General features: G+C 37.2%; 1 protein-coding gene across 1 annotated transcript in view; it reads left to right on the forward strand.

Annotated features, from left to right (window-relative positions):
- ValRS (Valyl-tRNA synthetase) overlaps positions 1-24,549 on the forward strand; it is a 394,022-nt gene that overhangs the window by 359,793 nt on the left and 9,680 nt on the right. Inside the window, exons 24-25 of the mRNA XM_090381628.1 lie at positions 6,774-6,946; positions 12,476-12,625. Coding sequence (XP_090237754.1) covers positions 6,774-6,946; positions 12,476-12,625 — 323 coding nt within the window. The remainder of the gene's footprint in view (positions 1-6,773; positions 6,947-12,475; positions 12,626-24,549) is intronic.

Below are 24,549 nucleotides of genomic sequence, written 5' to 3' on the forward strand. Positions count from 1 at the left end.
CAGACCAGTCCATTCCTAGATAAGAGGGTGTTGCTAATGCAAAGCCAACTCAGTGTGTGTGCGCACGCACGCACACACGCACAGATTTTTCATGGTCAGAGTATGTTAAACTCACTCAGTATGTTCTGCTGTCTGTGTTTCTGAGTGATTGAAGACATATTTTATAAGAGATTTCAGCGTGAAATCTATTTTTATACTGCAATGTATTATAAATGTTTACTCAGCATCACCTTTTGTTTCCTTAAAAGATGAACGCCGCCCTACAACATCATTAAAATTTGTCGCTGACAGACATTTTCGGTCTTATTCCACCTGAGAGGGCATAAATTCAAATTGAGGAAAGACAGATGTAGGATAGACGTGCGGAAATTTGCCTTTAGCCAGCCAGCGGGTGGTTAGTTGGTGGAACAGACTTCCATCCCTTGTCGTGGAAGTTGATAGCCTAAATAAGTTTAAGGCTCAGCTGGACATGTATTTCGAACGAACAGAGGGGTGAAGTGGAAGAGGTTATTTTTTATTTAGTTATTTATTTATTTTTTTTTTTTTTTGGCTGATGCTGCATAAGCTTGCTTTCTTGCATCAAATGCCTCTACTAATGTTAATGCTACCCTTTTTACACAATATGTTTCCCATTTAACAATAGAGGTGACCCTATTGTCAGGGAAATGGGTAATATCAGTCTGTTCTGTTATGGATGTCATTGTATTGTCGATGTTCGAGCATGGGCTCTAGCATTGAGTTGGGTAGCTCAGTGCAACATGGGTCACCAATTTCAATTCCTTCAAGTTCTTGTATAAGTCCACCAGAAGCCCATTTTTACATATTTTCTTTATGTAAAAATGCATGAACCCATTGCCATCAAAATTTATGAAGTTTCATATAAGTATTAATTTTATTTAAGTTATATATTAGTGTATCTCCTCTAAGTATTATCATTTACCATTATTTTCAATAGGTTTAACACCATTAAACTGTGAAAGTTGACAATGTTTAGGTGACCTGCAAGCTGCCAGTTTGATATGCCAGGTCACCTTGTACAGTGCTCTTGGTATTTAAAAAAAAAAAATTTTTAAAATCTTGGTAGCTTCTGTGATTACTTCCCATGTGACTTTTGCATTTTTTAACATCACCTGAAAATATTTTAAATAAACTTTGCAAAACAAAAAGACATAGCAAAGAAAAGACAAAGAATTCCACATAGATCTGCTCTAGGAGCCCTTCCTCTTCATAATATTCATGAATTATCTACCTTTTGGCATCACTCACACAGACACCAAACATCTTATTTATGGATATGATGTGATGTGAAACTATTCAGTCTAATAACAAAACAAGATGCTGTTAATTTTCAGTTATCTGTAAATAAATTTTCAAGCTGGAGAGTTGCCAATGGACTTATCAATTCAGTGAAATGTACAACTATGACTTACCAGAACACAGAAAACATTGAGATATGATTATCCAATAACTACCTCCATAATAAGCAGATCTCAGACTATAAAAGATATGGGAGTAACATTTAACACAGTCTATGCAATTAATCAATATAACAACTCACTATTTGGAAAATCCAGTGTGCAGATTATGTTTACAAAAAGAAACATATATATTGTACAGTGGTCCAAAATTTACCATCATGCTTTTTAAGATGATGGTTCCCATTTGGAACCTATGAGGCAGCCTGACAAATAAGCAGATCGAGGGTGTGCAGAAACATTTGTATGCTATATCTCTCTCCCCAACAGAAATCTAGTGTTTTATAGGGGTAAGTGCTGCTTCTCGCTGCTAGAGTAAGCTTCAGCCTCTGAATATTCACAGAAACAAGGCTGATATTAAACTGCCTTACTAAATACTGACAAGATGCCTCACTTCATTTGAATTTCTAGAGATGGTACACCTTAATTGTTCACTGGCAGCAGTTCTTAAAATGGGATATCTTCAAGAATCATGCTTTCCAAATCAATCTTGGAAACCACAGCACCATTAACAGACTGATTAATATTGTAAAACAATACAGCTGAATTAGATATGTTTCAGAGGTGAGAGCCAGCTTCCTTCAGGAGTTGCAACAGCTCAGAAATTGGTTTCTGAAGGAATGACTTGTCTCAACTCAGGAATGTTGCCCTTGCCTTCTACGACTCTTAAAGTTACATTATTGCACACTCCCCCCCCCCCCTTTTAAATAAAATTTATACCTGTTTAATATTCTATACTAATTTATTATATTCATTTAATTTTTTATGTTCTGTTATCCTGAACTCTGTCATACACTGTTATTGGCTTTGCTGTTATGTATGATGTTGTCAATAACATAAAATGAAATCCCTTACCCTTGCAGTAGTTATTTCTTTAGTATACTACAGTCATTCCCATTTAGCAGCTCTTTATTTGAAGATTCTTAATACATGAGGAATCGCTGCTAATAATCAGACCAAGAATTTATAAAAGGCTGAAAGCTGTGTACATAGGTGATACCATGATCAGAAGCACTCTCAGACACAGGAGAAAGCTGGTAAAGCCTAAGAAGGATAATAAAAGCTGATCTTTATTTTGTAGCTTGCACTGGTTCCTCTACCACAGATATGCAGCTGACAGCATGAAACATGTTACTGATATGGTTTATTCCCACTGAAGCGTACAATGCCGTCTTGATCTGAAGAAGTGTATGAAGCAAATTGAACTATATAGAAGCATGAATAAAATCTTGCCTCAGTTTGACAGGGCAATTACTTTCACAAGTCTGAAGGTAAATAAGCAATCAAAAACTGCAATTGATTCACATTTGCATCTTGCTGCAGAACAGGATCCCCCCCCCCAATTCATTTAAATAAATTTTGACTAACAGAGAATATATCAATTTTGCTTTTACCTTCCTAAAGACAATTAATACCAAACACCTTTAAAGCACATCTAAAGAAACTTGAAAGGGATGCTTCAAAAACAGCCAAATGCTTGCTTTCTAACACCATGAATTACTAAATCAATCAGCCTTCCCCTACAACTCAGTTTCACAACTTCACCTCTAGAATTGGCTCATGTGATCTCTGATTTTGATATTGATACATTGACAGTCAAACAATCAGTTAAAATAGACATCAACGATGCACTTCTATTTTAGTGTATTTCTAAATACTACTGACTTATAACTCAGACAATGAAAACAAACATCTTATTGGTGTTGTAGTAAAAAGCAGCACTATTCAAAAAAATTGAAATGTAATGAATCCCTTTAGCATAGCAGCTTTTGCTGCATAATATCTCATAATATAAATTGAGTTGTAATTGTGTTCTATGAGCTAGAATGCTATAGCCAAAAATGAAACTAACAGAACCTAAAACATTCCAGCTTTCATTTTCAATATTTGTATTATCAAAATTTATAAATTAGTATTTGCATAATGTTTCAGAACAAAGGGGATGAATCAGATTGGTCCACTTGATATCGATGGTTCGGCCGTTGATGATCCTGCTCAGATTGCAAACAAACTGAATGAGTATTTTGCATCTACATTCACACATGAGGAGTTATTAAGAATTGAAAATGTGAGAAGGTTATAAAATTGTAGCAGGGTGCTCAATGATTTTGTAATAACTGAAAGCAAAGTGGAGGAGAAATTGTTGAAGTTAAACATAAGAAAAGCACCTGGGGTGGATGGGATCTATCCAGTTATATTAAAGGAGGCAGCAAAGGAAGTAAGCAAACCCTTAGCCATAATTATGAAAATATCCTTGGACTCAGGGGAGGACACATCTCCCCACAGACTGGAGATGTGCAAATGTATTCCCAATTCACAAGGGGGATGGGATTGAAGGGTGACGAGTAATTACAGACCAGTTAGTTTAACTTCTGTTCCGGGTAAAATAATGGAGTCACTGGTTAAAGATGCATTGCAGGATCATCTAGACAAGACTGCAGCAATAATTCAGACATAGCATGGGTTTTTTAAGGGAAAGTCTTGTATCACAAATTTGATTGGATATTATGATGTGGTTACAAAGGAACTGGATGCAAAAAATAATTTTGATATCATATACTTGGATTTCAGGAAAGCTTTTGACACTGTCACGCGAATAAGACTACTGTACAAATTGGAGCAGAATGGTATTAAGGGTAAGTTGCTACAATGGATAAAAGGATGGTTGAGTGGGAGAAGACAGAGGGTGGTAATCAATGGGCGCTGCTCTTCATGGACTAATGTTATTAGTGGAGTCCCACAGGGTTTGGTGTTGGGTCCACTGTTGTTTTCTATATTTATCAATGATATTGATGAAGGTATTGATATACCTTTATCAATTTGGCTTAGTGTCGAAGTTTGCAGATGATACAAAGGTTGGCAGGGTTGTTAATGACGGTGATGGCAGTGTGTTACTGCAATAGGATCTAGAAAATTTGGGCAGATGGGCTGAGAAGTGACAACTGAAGTTAACATTGACAAATGCAAAGTACTGCACATGGGTAGAAATATCCCCAGAGGAATGTGCCAACTGTGTGTCACTACACTTAGGGTGGTATAAAATGAAAAAGATTTGGGAGTAATTGTGCAGTCAGTATGAAGTTTTCTGAGTAATGCAGACAGTCTGCCAGGGCAGGTCATGGGGTTTTGTCAATGATATACAGGAATTTTGCTAGTAGGGAAAAGGAGATGATTGTCCCTCTTTATAAGGCAATAGTCAGGCCACGCCTTGAGTACTGTGTACAGGTCTGGAGGCCTCATTTTAGGAAGGATGTAGATTTGCTTGAGCATGTACAGAGAAGGGTAACAAAATTGGTGAGGGGAATGAAGGGATCATGTTACCAAGAGAGACTTAATTCTGCAAATTGCAGCGGCTGGAGACTAGGCACCTGTGAGGTGATCTGATTGAGGTGTATAAGGCCTTGAATGGGTTGAGGGTGCTGAATTCTGGTGGGATTCTTCCACTTGTTCAGATTACGAACCTAAGGGGGCATAAATTCAAATTGAGGAAAGACAGCTGTAGAATAGATGTGCAGAAATTTGCCTTTAGCCAGTGTGTGGTTAATTTCTGAAAGAAACTTTCATCTATTGTTGTGGAAGTTGATAGGTTAAATAAATTTAAGGAGGAACTGAATGAACATTTAGAGAGAATGGTTGTGGTTTTTTTTTTTTTTTTTTGGCTGATGCTACATAAGCTTATACGCTTGCATCACATGCCACGATTAGTATTACTGTTTTCGGTTTCATTTGTTATATTTTAGTTGATAGATTTTTTTGTTGTTTTAAGGTATGCTATGATTTAGTGTTATGATTGACCACATTAGTGGTATTATTAACTGCCTAACAGGTAGGTCGAAAATGTCATACCTCAGGTTCACTTGGTGTACTTTGGTCACTATTCTGTATTTTTGGAATAAAAGACAAATTTTTTCAAATGATGTATATACAATTTTATTCTTTATTTTGACACTTAGAATAAAGAATAAGTCTTTGTTATCCAAAAAAAAATTATTTCTGAACTACCTTATTTCCAACACAGTGGTATGGAGTGAGAGCAACTGAAGCAAATCTTGAGCTTTGTGGAAAATGAAGAGTGGGTATGCAGTGCATTTTGCACACAAACATGGAATCATAAAGAAGTTTTTATAAGTATACTTTTCCAATTAAAAAAAATATCAAATGGTATAGATTGAAATACTGAAGACCATGATGTAGGATACTAAAATCAACTCTGATGTAATTCTAATATATATATATATATATATATATATATATATATATTTTTTTTTTTTTTTTTCTAATGAATGCTCAATTATTTATTTATTTATTTTATTATAATTTAACTTTTGTCAATATTTAATGATAGTATATATTTCGGCTTCATATGGAGGAATTGCATGTCGCTGCCTCTAATGAATGCTCAATTATTTATTTATTTAATTTATTATAATTTAACTTTTATCAATATTTAATATAATTCGATGGTAGTATGGGTTTAAATGCTAATTTAGCAGCGCCTGTGCCGCCATCTATTTTCCTTTCTTCTATATAAGCTGATTCAGCCTACAGTATGTCAGTGGTGTGGCTCTGCTTTAGAGTGCTGTCTGTTCTATAATTTATTTTTTGCTGCATAAGGACCACTGCATTGGGATCGATCAGGGGAGGAAGGGTGATTTGGTACTTCGATCTTTTCACCATTGCGACGATTTGTATAGCGATTGAAATGCAGCGATTCCATGACCATTATTGGCCTCGTGGTCCTCTGTCAATATGGGGCATAATGGTCAGTCTATTTTATTTTAATTTATTCTGATTTTGTTATCTTTCAGTAGTTCCTTCAACCCCCTTTTTTGGTGATATTTCACGTCTTTTGGAACTGGTACCTCTCGGGGGGGGGGGTACCGCTAAATTAACATGTAATTGGCATTATTCTAAATTTTTATACGTCATGTTAATTGGATTTAAAGTTCGAAATTATATAGGGGTTTCTGGGCTATTATTTATGTCTAACTTTTATTCTTCTTTTCCGTTTGTTTGTTTATTTGGTTATTTTTATGTTAATTTTCGTTCTACAGTTTTTGCCATACTACTGGCTTATGTTTTATTTTATTTAATTTAAAATATATTTCAGCTTCATATGGAGGAATTGCAAGTCGCTGCCTCTAATAAATGCTCAATTATTTATTTATTTATTTTATTATAATTTAACTTTTGTCAATATTTAATGATAGTATATATATATATATTATATAGTGCTATGTATCCACTATAGGATTAAAATAGTGTTCCTCCTTGTTTATTTATTATGTCTATTTACAGTATATATAAAGTGCGATGGCAAAGATGTTCATTTCCTGGTCACAAAATTCATTCCTGTTATTCAAACATTAACAATTTCTTCGAAGATAGAATTAATAGATGGACATGGGGTCCCCATTGGTTGTGCCATTATTCCCATTTCAGATTGCTGTGAAGTACATTTGTTACTAAAGGTGAGAAAATATGTTAATAATTTTTTTAATTAGTTACAACAGTCTTTAACAAGCAAAAATTGCCGCCACCAAACTTTTATCAGTGGACATTAATTTTTTAATTGCCTGATATAGGTTAGGACTAGTGTAAATGAACATGGTAGTGACTTTGATTGCTTATGCTAACCTTGTCTTTTTGCTTTAAAAATTAAATCAGTTAATTAAATAAAATGTATAAAGAAAAGCTTAATAAATTGCTGATAGAAAATTTCTCTCTGACTCCAATACTACAATGAAATTAAGTACCATTAATTTATGCTTTTGTAAAAATAATATTGCCTTTTTTATTTTTACAATGATATTTGATGGTCTCCCTGATTTATTTGAAATTTATATAGAGGTGCATGACTGAGGTGATCTAAAGCTGTTTAACTAGGAGAAGAAGGAGATCTCCCCCTCCCTCCAGTCTCCTAAACTAGGCTTGTGGGAACTGATTGGTTGCTTAGACAATCCATTGTCCACTTATCTTCCCACAGTGCTACAAGATGGTAAAAATGGTTAGGGAGCAACTAACCATATGACCACTAAATGAACAAGCATTAGCTACCAAGGTAGTACTAAGCCCACTAAATTGGATAAATTATAGGTTAAAATCTTAATAGGACAAAGTACTATTAAGAATAGCATATGGGAAACAGCAACCACAGAGCAACGTATCAACTCTGGTACTACACTGGCAAGGTATAAGGTATGTTCATGTCAAACGGCACCTGGGATTTCTCCCAACTCCGTGTGTGTTTCGCTGTATCGAGGACAGTACACTGTCAAGCCAGAGACTTGAAAGTGTGTGGGCCGTGTCTGTGCAGTGTGATATGTTGTGCCCATTGTTTGATCGGCTTATTGGCCGCCAGGCCCCTAGTGGGCCTGACGTTGCCCATACCCTGCCACGTGGAGGCTAGCCAGGTGTATCCAGTATCACAACAAATTGGTCTGGCAGGTCCTGCCACCTAGTTTCCTGGGATTTCAGTGGCTAGGACCTTAAAAAAAAAAAAAAAAAAAAAAAATTACGCATTTGACATTAGTGCTTAATAGGATTGCTGTTAATGGGATTGGGCAAAATTTTGATGTTATTAAATTTAGACGTGAGACTATACGCTAGATAAAAGCTAATAGTGTTTGTTGTCTTAGAGATTTAGATGAAACTGGTGGAATTTGGCGGCATTGTTAAGGGTGTACCTTAGTCGATTTAGTGAGAGAGGGGGAGAGACTGAAGACTGGGGGGAAAACAGATAGAAGAATAGGGATGATAGAGTAGGCATCCCCAAAGAGGTCAGTGGAGACGAGCCCCACCAGGCGAAGTATGGGGGATAGGCAGGGAGGAGAGGAGAAAAGAGATCCGTCCCCCCCCCCCCGCCTAGAGATGGGGTTTTAAAGGGAACCGGGTTAGAGTACCCAGTTCAGATCGCCAATGGCGTGTTGGCAGAAAAGCCGCAGAATGTCTTCATCAGTGTCATGTCCAAGCAGTGTCGAATCCGGCATGAAGGTCAAGCTGCCCATCCCGCTCCGGGGGTGGGATATGTTAGCTGGCAGTGGGAAACCCACCAGGCGAGGGGGTGGGAGAGACACATTTATTTCATTCATAATCTGCATTCTCACTCTACTTGCATTTTTTTTTTTAATTTTTTATTATATATATATTTTTTTTTTTTTTTTTTTTTTTTTTTTCCCACTCAACTCATTCATCTTTTTCTCACACACCAGGAGAGGGGATGCATTGATGTGTAGTGTAAATTTAAATACTAATTAAATCTGTGACTCAGATTGGACTTCCAGTGCGATAAATACTACATTGGACAGTCATACTGCTGGCTGGGCATCTGCATAGCTAGCGTGGGTGTTACATTTCACTGCATTTATGGGAGTCAAACCTTTAACCTTAAGAGCCTTAAGCTCCTTCAAATCTTAGACAGTTATTCTCAGAGAGAGTTTCTAGAAAACTGATCCATCCCGCCTAAGTCTCAGCATCACCAAAAACGTTGGCAGTTTCACTGCCCCCCTCCTACATTGCCCTCTTCCACAGCTTCAGATGCAGTCCCATTAGGTATCTCAGACTTGTACTCTGCAGATACCCCACACCCCTATCTTCTCCTTTTCCTCCCATGTCCCAAGTTACTTTTAGCAGCACCTGGAGATCCCAAAGATTCCAACAGACTTTTCAGACAGGTAGAGGCCAACCGACTGACCCAAGCTGCATCCCTTAACATTCAATCCCGATCATCCTACAAAGATCAGTACATATTCAAAACAAACAAGCCAGAGCCAATCAGCATAATGTGGCTTTTTTTCTCAGGGCCACAGTGGTTACCACAGTCTGTCTGACTTGGAGGAACAGTAATTTGTGAGTATTCAGCTATCACAGGTATCCAGCATGGACCAGTCATAGTCTTCCTTCTCCTTCTTTGTTTGTTGTTGCCATAATATCATACTCTAAAGGTAAATGTATCCTCCTGAGTAATTTTTACTTAGACTATAGCCATGAGAATCAGCTGTTCAAGGATGCAACACTTAACATACAGTAATCCTCCCTTCCTCCCACTTGCTTCCTTATTTTTAATTGGTTTTCTATTTCGGTATTTTACTAATGTATACAATTGTTTTATGTGACATATATTTCTAAGAGCAGATGTGCCGTTCAGTAAATTATTTTTATTTCTAAATTCATACTCTGTAATATTTATACTTCTCACATGCATGTAGAAGATTGCCCTTCAATTCCTGTATTATGGGACATTTTTATTACATGAACAGTTTGATATTCCTCATGATGTTGGCGCCTCCGTAGCCAGGTGTGAAGGAGCAGCAGTGCATAGCACACGCTTCTTGATTAGACCGGGGTTCGAGCCCGTCACCACCAAATACGGAGGATGTGGAAAGGTCAAGGAATGACCACCGCATATCCTGGAGCAATATGGCCTTAGTTGCTAATGCTCCTAAAAACCAAATAACAAACAACAAACCTCATGATGTTTTTTAACATTCTCTTGGCTCAATGCTATGTTGTGTCAAAGCAGTGATTTTAGCCAGCATGAACCAACACACTGTTAGCTCATGTTCATAATAAATTGACCAGATAATGTATATTGCAGTCCTCAATCAGCATCCAGACATACTCATCATTGGTGAAACATGGATTACCATAAAGTTAAAGAGAGAAAAATATGGCGTTATTAATAATTAGCTGCCAAAACCTGCAAGACTGTGGCACACCAGGAAGAAAAAGATTCAGGATGCCAAGGTTTTAATGAATCTTCATAAAGAAATGCTTAGTGTGATAATGGCCAAGAGAAAAATGCATAGAAAATTAAAGTTTCTTTTTATGTTGCAGATGCATCTGCTAACCACGCATTACATTTAAAAGTAAGTTAATATGTTATTCTTTGTTCACAAATTAATATAATATATATACTAGGGGTCTCTGCTCCCTGCTCGCTTCTTTTGCACGGCCTTAGGCTGAGGTTTTTTACTCTGTAAACATCACTTTGGTTCAAGGAAGTTGGAATCGAGGGATATAAGGAAGAAAACTTTAGAGCTAAGAGATAAAGTTTTTATTATTACTAAACAGATCTCATCTCAGTTCATAATCCATCTTCAAATAGAATGTTCTTTATACATTTAGGTCCTTTGTCGACCCATTGTATGCGTATACCAGTCTTTCTTGTGGATCTCAAAAGAGCTACATATAGTTGCCCGTGACTGAATACGAAGTCTCTGAAATTGACCATGAACAATCCAACGTAATCAAAAGTCTGTCCCTGTGACTTATTTATCGTCATTACAAGTGCTACTCTGACAGGTAACTGGAGTCTCTTCAGAACAAAAGACGTATCTGTGTCCCCTCTCGTGTCTAAGGTGATCCTAGGAATATGAACTATGTCTCCTTTCTTGTTGCCAGTGAGGATCTCGCAATGGAGAACTATTCGTTGTACCCGCCTTACGATCAAGTGGGTTCCGTTACACAACCCGTCTGATATGCAGAGATTCCAGATGAGCATCACCAAACAACCCTCTTTCAACTGTATATCGTGAGGTGGAAGTCCAGAAGGGCTCAGACCATTGATGTATTCCGGAGGATATTGCAGAGAAACATTTTCGTTGTCACCGGATTCGTCTCCACCGAGACAGAGTGCCTCATCAATTGAAAGACATTGTATGGCATCAATTGAAAGACTCGTAATCACTTTATCGTTGAGTCTTCATTCCTAGAGGCAAGGATGGCCCATTTACCGATCTCTTCTGTAGTGAAACTGCACAGATATAAAGTCTGTATCACGTCTTCACAAATCAGATCATCAGTGATCTCCAATTCCTTGATCCTGTTCTCGCCTTTGTCCAGCAGACATCTTGTGAAACCTTCTCCTAATCTGCCTCTCATGTTTCTCATCAGTTTGTGTTTCTAAACACGGCCATAAATAACTCTTCTTTAAACAGGTTTCATATATTTGTCTCCTCCCTTTTTTACCACAGGTAACACCTGCCTGAAATCTCCACCCAGTACAAAAAGCTTGCTTGCTTGCGAACGGTGTCAGTATCGAAAATGTCTCTTGTGATGCGGTCGATCGTCTCCATTGCTTGCCGTCTGATCATGGAAGGTTCATCCCATATGAAGACGTGTATAACACACCTGTCGAAATGCACTGATCGATATCTAATCAGGAAATGACCTATGTAATGTATGAGCAATAATGTTGCATCCGATAGAGCAGAACTAAAATATTTATAAACTATACAAATATTTAAATATTTACAAAATACTAAACTATTTACAAATACCATATATAAACTATATCGGGTACCTTCATAAGCTGACCTTACAATCGACATCAAATGATGCCTAGCGTGTCATGTATCAGGCAGTGAACCACGTGCACAAGGTTGGTGAATGTTATGGAGGCTCGAATAAGTGACGTGATTGCCCCACCCTCTTCTTCCATTGACTCAAATAAATATCACTAGGAGGAAAACCTTTTTTAATGTATAGAGAGATTTTATATGTGCATATGTAAACTTGTTTCCTACCTGATAAAAATTTATTTTGTAACTGTTTATTTCTGAATAAATAACTTCAGTAAAGGAGAAATTTAATCAATATCTAAGAGAGTGTATATTAATTTAAAGAGAAAATTATAAGCAGCAGAGAGAGAGAGAGAGAGAGAGAGAGAGAGAGAGAGTGCAGTTTCTTTTTATATGGAATTTATTTAACAAGTGATATTATGCACTTAAATGAGAAGAAATATAAAATGCATTTTTATAAATTACATTTTGGTACAGTTTTAGATACAGATTATTGTAATTCTTATAAAAAGGAATATTAGTCTTCATATACATTTAAGATGCATTTTACATATTTTATAGATTTCAAATTTTAATTAATTTAAATCAGATTGTTGTGCATAATATCATTTCATAGTATATTAAAAATTAACAGAAATTTTTGTTCCAATTTTACATTATTATAATGCAATTTTTATTTGATCTCACTTTCAAATCTAGGGTGTTATTGATGCAGAAAAAGAGGTTGCTAGGTTGGAGCAGAAACAGGAAAAATTAGAAGCTCAAATTAATAAGTTAAAGATTGCATGTAATGCTCCTGATTATGGAATAAAAGTTCCTGAAGATGTACAGTTAGCAAATGCTGAAAAGGTGAGTATTTTTAATAGTGAGTAAAATTGGATAGAGCAACGGGACATTTTTCTATTTTAAAGAAGAACAATTTGGAAGAACAATTAGTATATCCAGGAACAACCTGGACATACTAAGCTTTTTCCACTAGTTTTCAGGAATATATTTCAATCACGGCTCAGAACTTGGATGAAATTTGTGCATGATTAAAGAGTAGTGGTTCTTGCCAATCAGGAATAGATAGAAGAATGATAATGCACGCTGTGACCATCCTCTTCTGAAATAGGAAAACATTTATTAAAATTGTAGTAATTGGTGAAAGGTAATGCAGATGCCCCCAAGAAAATTATAGAAAAATTTATGGGTCTTTTGCACATGAGGTGTGTGCACAAATGCATAGATCAATTATTTCATCTAACATAGTAATAATGCATGATCACATATTTATCTATAGTCAGGCTGAATCAGAACATGTTGAATAGAAGATTTTTTATGTCTTTCATTGCATTTTAAAATGAGTGGTATTACTTAACAGAGAATATGAGTCGAAATTAGTTTAAAAAAAGGAAAAGTGCAACATAAACCCATGTTTATGTTGACTAGCAGCTCTCTTTAAACTTTGAAAACCACTGAAAAGCCTTTGAATAAATTGTTAAAAACAACTTTTTACATCATTGGAAGATTTTTCTGTGATTTCTACACACATTCACATACATACAAGGGGAGTGTGAAAAGATTTTAGCCTCTCATAGAAGGAATGCTGGAAAGTTGTGAAACCCCATGTGGTCCCCTTAAGTTAACACACACTCTGGCATAATCCATTAGCCTTCATAACCTGTTCAAATAAAATTCAGATTTTGACTCAAACCAGTTGTTGTCTGCATCCCAGCATTGTCACTGTCAAATTTCTAACCTTTCAAGTCATTTTTTGAGATTTAGAAATAGAAAATAGTCCAGTGGAGCCAAATCCAATGAGTATGGTGGATGCTGTAATAAACCCACAATCACACAGTGTTGCCTGAGTCACAAATTCTGTGCGTATTGGTACATTTTCTTGATGCAAGATGCCTCCTTTGGCCAATTTCTCATGCCTCTTGAGCTTCAATTCCTTGTGGAAACATCTCAGTAGGTTTGAATAATCTTAAGCATTAATAGTGGTACCCCATTCCAGGAAACCAACTATGATCACTCCTGCATCCCAAAAGATGGATAACATGACTTGTGCACTCGAAACTTTTTACAAGGGGGAGAAGAGGGATGCTTCCATTGTTTTGATTATTTTGTTTCAGGGTCGAAGTGGTGTGCCCACATTCCATCCATAGTGACATACTGCCTCCAAAACTGAGCTTCATTAGCTTCAAAATGCTGCACAATCTCATGACAACACCCCATTCTTTCCATTTCTGATCTGCATTCAGTGCCTTAGGGACCCACCTTGAAGAAACCTTCATTCCTAACATTCACCACAATATCGTGAGCTCACTCTTGGGAGATGTTGAATGTTTCCTCAATGTGCTTCAGTGTTATTCTGCAGTCTTGCATGATCAGGTCATGAATGATATCCACATTTGCAGGTGTCTGCCAATGTGGTAACAGACCTCTCACTGTGGGATGCATCTTCAACACTGTCTCGTCCACGCTTAAATTCGGCAATCCAGCTTTTGACCATCACACATGAAGGACAAGATTCCCTGAATGTGTCTTTGTGAATTTCTTTCGATGACATTCCCTTTATATGAAGGTACTCAATGACTATACAGTGTTTGATTCTCTCAGGAATCACCATCTTTTCATTTCAACATCCTCTGTAAAGGAGAACATACAGTCGAAGCTGTATATAATGACCCCCCCCCCAGGAGAATGATAAAAACAGATGTTATATCGATTGTTCATAAAATAGCATTAGGTTAATGAGAAATTGGCCTGGATGTTATAATGTGTGGGACATTAAAAAGAGGGTCTGTATAAAGAGCTTCAACTATAGTTACAAACCTAAAATTTTCTGTGAACACACAAGAAGAGTCACAGCACAGATTGGCAATATTATCTTTTGTGAAAACTTTTGCGATCTATATTGGGCTAAAAACTTTCTAACCCCCCCCCCTGTGTGTGTGTGTGTGTGTGTGTGCGTGCGTGCGCACACACACACACACACATATATATATATATATATATATATATATGTTAATAGTTATATTAGTGATAAAAGGAAAGCAAGAAAGTTAAAAGACAATAACTAATATTTATGGGTTAATGCAGTTGCAAGCAATCATGCAATACACCCACAATGTCTACAGAATATCAATACAAAAAGTAAATCAATCCAATAATAAGAATACCATCAAGGACTTAAGAAAACGCAAAAAAAAAAAAAAAAAAAAAAAAATTATTATTATTATTATCGCTTTTTACCGACAATCTAGATGACTTCAACTGGGGCCAACCACCCAGAATGAAGGCAAAAAACGACAAGAAGTTCTCTGTTTCTGTGATGATCAATATATGCTAAGTAATTTAAATCTAAACCAAATATAAACCAGTATAGGCCGAACATAAATCGAATATAAATAAATCGAATGAAGATAATTAATTAAGAAAAATTTTGAAATATTAGAATCAAAGGTAAGAAATATAAGTAAAATATAAATGTAAGCATATATTAATCATCGTTGACCCGACAGAGAACGTAATTTAAGGATTAAAAATATTCCATATTCCATTATGGTCATTGGGTATTTTTGCTATTATGTACTTGCAGTGCCCATTGTCTATAAACCATCCAAATAGGATACACTTTGCATTCTTGGTGTCTTATGGCGTAGAAAACTTGTACCCACCGGCTTGCAAATTACAGTGTATCATTTTTTTTTTTTTTTTTTTTTTAATACATATAGTTAAATTCTTTTAATTTACTTAAATTCACGCTGAGATAACATGCAAATTCAGCTCAGGGTCCTACTATAGGAACGGGTTTGCGATCCCGGGCATACCCGAGCCACAACTTATATCTTGTAATGCCTTTAAGCTGTCCTACACTCTTTATTTTTATTTCTCCGAAATTATTAGGGCAATCCGAGGACGTAGGAGAAACTATTTCTTATCTATACCACTATTTTTCGCCTTTGTGGAGTTCAGGTTCTATTTTTCCTACTCCTTTAGTTTTTCTTCTTACTATCTGCATGTTTCTCTTTGCGTTAATTTAATTTAATTATTTATTTTTACCGTATCCATCACATAGGGGGCACCACATATTATTTTGACGACTATTACATTATGTCCTAGATACGGTCAAATGTAGTATGTATTATATATTTAAGCTTTTTTTACTTATATTTCTTACCTTTGATTCTAATATTTCAAAATTTTTCTTAATTAATTATCTTCATTCGATTTATTTATATTCGATTTATGTTCGGCCTATACTGGTTTATATTTGGTTTAGATTTAAATTACTTAGCATATATTGATCATCACAGAAACAGAGAACTTCTTGTCGTTTTTTGCCTTCATTCTGGGTGGTTGGCCCCAGTTGAAGTCATCTAGATTGTCGGTAAAAAGCGATAATAATAATAATAATTTTTTTTTTTTTTTTTTTTTTTGCGTTTTCTTAAGTCCTTGATGGTATTCTTATTATTGGATTGATTTACTTTTTCTATTGATATTCTATATATATATATGTATGTATTAATAACAAGTGGTTGTAGTGAATAGTAACGGCTTGAAAAGAATGATAATTAAAAAATGGATGGTTTATAGACAATGGGCACTGCAAGTACATAATAGCAAAAATACCCAATGACCATAATGGAATATAGATAAGTAGATTAGAGTATAAATGGAGGAAAGCTGACCATATTAGATGTAGTAACATTGGAAAAAATTAAATAAGTACCTGTAAAATAAAAGTAAATTAAAATAAAATTGAGTAAAAAATATATATAGAACTTAATGCTATAGATCCAATGATTTTAACAATGTCATCAAGGATCAGCACCAAAGCCAAAGGAAATATAGCAAGAAGCAAGGCCATATTGCTCCATGGATATGCGGTGGTCATTCCCTGACCTTTCCGCATCCTCCATATTTGTTGGTCACAGGCTTGAACCTCGGTCTAATCAAGAAGCGTGTGCTACGCTCCGCTGCTCCTGCCCACTTGACTATGGAGACGCCTGGATTTAGCTCCATTTGTTTGTTGGTTGCCCCCCAAGCTTGAAGCACCTTGAAAGGTCACAGATTTGCAAGTACTCAGAATGCAGCACAGGAATTATTAACAATTCCAAAAGAAGCATATCAGGAATAATTCCAGAAATACTGGAATTCGTGTGTACAGTATCTAGGAAAGTACTTCAAAGTGGAACTATTAAATAGCCGGTAAGCTTCATTCCCAAATTTCTTTTTGTCACTCCTTATATTGTGTGCTTCTTTAATGACTCAAACTAAAATTTACAAATAATTTTAGGTTCAAGTGAAAAGTGTTTTTCCCGTACATACATCAGTGAGTTTTATCTCACTGATGTATGTATTATAACTTTTTTAATCTGTACTTTTGTACTGAATTTTACACATAAGGAAATATATGTAATTTGATAAAAATAAAATGTTGATTTAATGAAAAAAAAAATTTTTTTTTTTTTTTTTATACAAATTGCTATTAGGTACTACCTACATATTTAGAAGATACTTGCTAACTTTGAAAATCAATTTCTATAGAACTTTTAGAAAATACAAAAGATTTTGTTCTTTGTTCCAAAACACAGCTCTTGTATTGACTAGTTGACATGTTTTTGAACCAGCTTGGAAGAAAGGTAGAATTGCAGTAACTAAATCAGATATGAACAACAGAAATATCTGTAAAATAAAGTATGCAGTAGAAACTAAACAACTTTCCAATAGGAAGAGGAGTGAGTTTGTAGAAGGAAAATCATTAATTAGCTTGGCTGCTCTTTTGGATTTTGGAGTCTAGAAATTTTAGACATATTATGTGATCACCCCCATCCTAGATGTGGGAACAGTATTTCATGGTAAGGTGGATTTTTGATTTTTGCAGAGTTAGTAGTTCTTTAGAAACATAATACTAAGGACTAAATAGAATTTTTTTTTTTTTTTTTTTATTGGTGTGGAGAAACTGATATTTGTGATATGTTTGTGCAAAGATATGTCTTCCAGTAATACATATCTCTTTAGGTAATACATATCCTTTCAACATAAGCATAAACGTTTTAGAATCTTTTTCATGAGAAATAAGACAGGACAGAGTTTTAGAAAGATTGAAATTAAAAATTTTTCTTCTCATTTGAGAATTACATAGAGATGAGCAAATAAGGAACTGGTGTTGGATTTTCGAGGAGTTGTTTAGAAGAGCAAGGGTTTGTTGAACTCGAAAGTGGAATGTGCTGTTGTATCATCAGCAAAACTGTGGATAACATTTCCAGCCAGTAGGAAATTTTTTTATATACAGGTGCAAAATAATGGATGAAAAGAACATTGTGGAACTTCTGTTTTCTGTGATGTTAAGAGTCATCTACCATCACATTAAGTGATCACAGAGAAAGGCCATAAGAGGAAAGCTTAACAAATGTTGCATGCAAGTATGCTTTTACAGCATCAGCAAAATACACACACACACACACACACACACACACACACACACACACACACACACACACACACACACACACACACACACACACACAGTGGCAGACAAAAAAATTGCACATCACGTGAATTTTGCAAATAATGTGTTTTGGACTGCATTATGGGTTGCAGAAATGTTCAAAATGTATTTGTTAGATGAGATCTATATCTCTGTGAATGAAATCCAATAAAAAGACTCCACCTGATTTCCCTAATTGCCATAAATATTTTCCCAAAGGGTAAAATGCGTAATTAATGGAAATATGAGAAATCATGCAAATGGCAATCATGACAACCAAACGTACATTTTATTATTGCATTTACATGTACAAACTAAAATGACAAGTTAACATAATAGTATTATGTACTGTAAATCAGCAAAATAAGTCCTCAATATTTTGGTGTTCCTCCTCGAGCTACAATTACAGCCTTGCAATGATTTGGCATAGAGTTAATCAACTTCTGGATATACAATTGCCCAATTTCGTGGTACCACACCCTTATAATGCTCTACTGCAGCTGAATCTTACTTGTTGGCGTCTTCTGAGCAATTTTAGATGACATTATGTACCAGCAATTTTCAATAGGGTTCAAATGTGGACTATTGCCAGACCAGTCCAACACTGTAATGCCAGCATTTCTGAGGTATGACTTCATCTTAAGGGAGAAAAACGAGAGAAAACATTGGTGTGAGTATGTTTTAAGTCTTGTGAGACAAGAAGACAAACTCATCATTAAATCTAAATAGCATAAAACTTACCAATTTTGCTGTGTGGCAGGGTGCTGAGTCCTGTTGAAAAATGCAGTTTTGGACGTCTGTGTGGTGATCCCTAATAACGGGTTTCGGGCACTCCTCCAAGATAGGAGTGTAGGTTTCTGCATTTACCATTCCATTAATAAACTTAATTCGCCCCACCCCTTTACTTGTTATGCATTCCCAGACCATCTGACCGGCGAGGAACTTTACAGTTGGTGTTATAGGATGGTATACCTCCGATTTTTGTCTTCTGACGTATTGCTTCCCATCTGAGCCATGCAGGTTGAATTTTGATTCATCAGAAAAGATGATGGTGCGCCACTGCTCTTTTGTCCGTGAAACATGCAGTTTAGCTCAAGCAAGTCTCTATTTCCTCATTTATTTGATCAACAAAGGCTTCTTCTTGGGCCGGTAGGCATGCAGACCGCATTCTGAAAGCTGTCTTTGGATAGTTCGTGTGCTTGTTTCAACAACAGAGGCCAGCTCAAAGTCCAGTTTTAGATCAGGAGCACTAGCATGGCAATTACGAAGGCTTCAAATATCGATCTTGGGAAGGCGTAGTCACTCTCTTACAGCCTGATCGAGGTCTTCTCTTCACATCACCGGTCACACTTTACTTTCAGCACTCATGATACTGTTGACTGGTGGCAGCCTATTTTATCAGCAATAGCATGCATAGAAAGCCCTTCCTGGGACAGAGCAACAGTTACCCCTTTTTTTTTTTCTTGGTGTCAACTGAACATATGGAGACATGCTTACACTTCCGCACAACAGGATACTAATGAGCATGTATACCCTTCCAACACCGTATTTATAGAAATGGCTGATGCAATACTTTGCAATTACATCCTGATGCATTAGAAGCATTATCTGACGCAATATCCTTGCTTTGCGATAAACAAAATGACTGTAATCAAACAATATCTTATATGTTTCACTACAAATATTACTTTTTTTTTAAGGTGATGCAGTTTTTTTGTCCACCACTGCGTATGTATATATATATCATATCCATCCATCCCTATTCATCTTCTCTAATAATTAGCATTAGCATTAGTAGAGGCATTTGATGCAAGAAAGCAAGCTTATGCAGCATCAGCCAAAAAAAAACCCACTTCCACTTCACCCCTCTGTTCGTTCAAAATACCTGTCCAGCTGAGCCTTAAACTTATTTAGGCTATCAACCTCCACCACAAGGGATGGAAGTCTGTTCCACCAACCAACCACCCGCTGGCTAAAGGCAAATTTCCGCACGTCTATCCTACATCTGTCTTTCCTCAATTTGAATTTATGCCCTCTCAGGTGATTTTTCTGGGCTAGAGGAAGAATCCCATCAGCATTGAGCATGCTTAAACCATTCAAGGCTTTATACACCTCTATCAGATCACCTCGCTGGTGCCTAGTCTCCAGACACTGTAATTTGCAAAACTTAAGCCTTTCTTCGTAAGAGCACCCCTTTGTTCCATTCACTAATCTTGTTGCCCTTCTCTGTACTCGTTCCAGCAGCTCTACATCCTTCTTGAAATGAGGCCTCCAGACCTGTATACAGTACTCTAGGTGTGGCCTGACCATCACCTTATATAATGGAATAATCACCTCCTTATCCCTGCTGGAAAAATTCCTGTATATCATTGACAATACTCCATGAGCTACTCTTGCAGCCCGTCTGCACTACTCAGAGAACTTCATATCTGCCTGCACAACCACCCCCAAGTCCCTTTCATTCTCTACTACTGTCAGTGTAGTACCACAGAGTTGATACGTTGCTCTGGGGTTGCTGTTTGCCATGTGTAGTACTTTACATTTGTCAATGTTAAACTTCATTTGCCACCTCTCAGCCCATCTGCTCAACCTTTCCAGATCCTGTTGCAGCAGCATAGTGTCAGTAGTGTCCTTGACAACCCTGCCAATCTTTGTATCGTTTGCAAACTTGGACATTAAGCCCGATATACCATCATCAATATCATTTATAAATACAGAAAACAATAGTGGACCCAACACTGAGCCCTGAGGGACTCCACTAATAACATCAGTCCACGATGAGCAGTGTCCATTGATTACCACTCTCTGTCTTCTCCCCCTCAACCACCCCTTTATCCATAGCAGCAATTTGCCTCCAATGTCACACTGCTCCAATTTGTGTAGCAGTCTTCCATGTGCAACAGTATCAAAAGCCTTTCTAAGATCCAAGTATATAATATCAAAGTTATTCCCTGCATCCAGTTCTTTTGTGACTGCATCATAGTATCCAATCAAGTTGGTCAGGCAAGACTTCCCCTTAACAAAACCATGCTGTGTCTGAGCTATAACTGAAGTCTTGTCTAAATGATCCTGCAGTGCTTCTTTAACCAGTGCCTCCATTAATTTTCCTGGAACAGAAGTTAAGCTCACAGGTCTATAATTACTTGTGTCAGCCTTTGATCCTCCTTTGTGAATTGGGGTGACATTTGCACATTTCCAGTCTATGGGTACCTCCCCTGAGTCCAAGGAAGCTCTCATAATTATGGCTAAGGGTTTGCTTACTTCCTTTGCTGCCTCCTTTAATATAACTGGATAGATCCCATCCACCCCGGGTGCCTTTCTTGTGTTTATCTTCAACAGTTTCTCCTCCACTTTACTCCCAGTTATTTCAAGATTCTGTAGCTTACTGCTAGAGTTGAATACACCTCTGGCATTCCCCTCGCTGAATAACTCCTCATGTGTGAATGTCGATGCAAAATATTCATTTAGTTTGTTAGCTACCTGAGCAGGATCATCAACACTTGACCCATCAATATCAAGTGGACCAATCTGATTCATCCCCTTCCTTCTAGAGTTTACATAAGTAAAGAACTCTTTGCTGTTTTTCTTTGCATCCCTTGCCAAGGATTTCTCGTAATCTGCCTTCGCCTGCCTAACCTCCTTTGTAACTTGGTTGCATATCAACTTGTATCTATCATAGGCTTCTGTGTCATGTGTTAATTTGTATGTATCCCATGCATTTTTCTTCTCTGCCATATGCCTCATTAGTTCATCTGACATCCATTTTGGCCTAAACCTTGAACAATATTTCTTAGTTGGTATGTAAAGCCTAGTAGCTTCCAAGATAAGTTCTTTGAATGCTTCCCATTTTGAATTTGCTGTTGGTAACATCATCAGTTGGTCCCACTGTATAGAATTTAAATACTGTCTCAGTCCATCGTAGTCGCCTTTACGGAAGCAATAACCCTTCCCTTTACCCCAATGGTAGTTACCTCTTTGAGTAAATCCCACTTCAGCACACTGTGATCACTGCCACCTAGTGGTTCATTTATCTGCAGATTCTTAATGCATGAAGAATCACTGCTTATAATCAAATCAAGAGTATTACTCCCTCTAGTTGCCTCCCGAACATGCTGATGTAGAAAACAATCATCCAATAAATCCACAAAAGCCCTGCTAGTGTGTGAGTAACCAGCCCCCAAATTCCAGTCAATATCTGGGAAATTAAAATCTCCCATTATAAGACACTCTGATTTACTGGCCCACTCTATTTCCCTGTACAGTTCCTTATTATACTCATCAGAGTCATTAGGCCTATAGCACACTCCTACTCTCAATTTTGATCTCCCAATGTTTATGTCACACCAAACTGACTCCACACTGCACTGTCCAGCGATGTCGACTGGCTTCACTTCCTTGGTTTTTATGTGTTTCTTAACTAATAGCATAACCCCTCCCCCCTTCCTATCCTGTCTATCCTTTCTGTAGACGTTGTACTCCCCAAATTGTAGTTCTGCATCCCTTATATCTGTGTGACACCACGTCTCTGATATCCCAACAATATCTGCCTTCGATGTTTTGAGCAATACCTCAAATTCATCAAATTTATTTACTAAACTCCTAGCATTGGTGTACACGCAAGTATACCTGCACCTGTTTCTATTCTTAGCTACCCTAACACAACCCATGTGTTTACTTGTACCGCAATGGCTCCCAGCAGTCTCGGAAATACCATGCATCTTGTTTTTCAGGCTTCTGCTCATTCTAATAGAAGCAGTGCAAGAATCTCTTTCACCTCTGCCAGTGGCTACTGTCAATCTATTGGTCTTTGTCTCCCCCCAAGCTAGCAGTTTTCCGACCCACCTAACACTGCCTCGATAGCATCAGCAAATATTCTTGCACCCTTTCTATTTAAGTGTATCCCATCCCTGTAAAATTTGTGTAATCCTTCCTTAAATTTATTCAACCTACCCACTTCTGCAACACCATATGACATTGGCACCTGTACGTGATGAGGGGATCTCCCATTGACACTGCTGACTCTCCAGATCACTGGGATCCAATGCTCACAGCCTAGGTTCCATGCTAACATTATATGAATCCAGCATATGCATTCGCATTGACCCTTGGAAACTGAAGCTGAGCCTGTGGTTCATAGGCTCTTCTTCAGTATACCACTTTAGCTCCTGCTTCAACAAGACGGATGGCCCTGGATAGCACAGCCAGGATAAGCCAGCTACTGGGATTGCTTGTAAGGATCAGCCATTTCAATGCCATGCCCCTACCCTCATGGTCCAAGGGACAGGGTTCAGGCTGGCGGCAGTGTGGGTAGTCATGCTGTCCCACTCCCAAGTGCATTAATTGCTTGCTGGGCAGTAATTGACTAAGTTTTCCTATCAGAAAACTTAGTCAATAACCCAGATATAGGAACTTTGGCAAAGAACTGAAGAAATATCTGATCCAACACCTTGATTCCTCATAATTCACTCCACTAATGAGAAGCCCTTAGGAAAAATCCAGTAGGGTTTGGAAGGGTTAGCAGTCTCTCCTAAATCTGTAAACAGCTTTGTTCAGGTGACATACTTGTAATGACCAGAAGTGACAGACATTCAGAACAGATCCTCTGAGCCACATCTATTCGGGGAATGCTATCACAGTTATTCCTACAAGATCCTCATCTCACCCCATGGTGTCATTGCCGAATGGGATCTCATGGAAGTGTCTGAAGAGGAAATCTCTTCTGAATTAAAACCCCAAGGACTGATGCCTGTGAAATGAATATTCATGCATAGGGATAGGAAACTTGTTCCTACTAGAAACATCATCCTAGCATTCAATTCACTGTTTTCTCATAATGAAATCAAAGCTAGCTAGCTATATCAACTGTCCGGTGGTCCATATGTCCCAAATCCTCTAAGGTGCTTTCAGTGCCAAAAATATGGACACTCACAAATGGCATGTCATGGAGCCCATTTGGTGCATGTAAATATACCAAAATGTGCTGCAAAGAACCACGAAATGACATTACGTTCAGCTACAAAACCCACCTGCCTTAACTGCCAAGGGAAGAACACTGCTTACTCATTAGCATGCCAGAGCTGAACATATTATATCTGGAGACAAGGAAAGCAGTGAAACCTATAAATAAATGGCATGTCGTGGAGCCCATTTGGTGCATGTAAATATACCAAAATGTGCTGCAAAGAACCACGAAACGACATTACGTTCAGCTACAAAACCCACCTGCCTTAACTGCCAAGGGAAGAACACTGCTTACTCATTAGCATGCCAGAGCTGAACATATCATATCTGG

The sequence above is a fragment of the Mastigoproctus giganteus genome, chromosome 9 (assembly GCF_048544385.1).
Source record: "Mastigoproctus giganteus isolate SK-2022 chromosome 9, ASM4854438v1, whole genome shotgun sequence".
NCBI lineage: Eukaryota > Metazoa > Arthropoda > Arachnida > Uropygi > Thelyphonidae > Mastigoproctus > Mastigoproctus giganteus.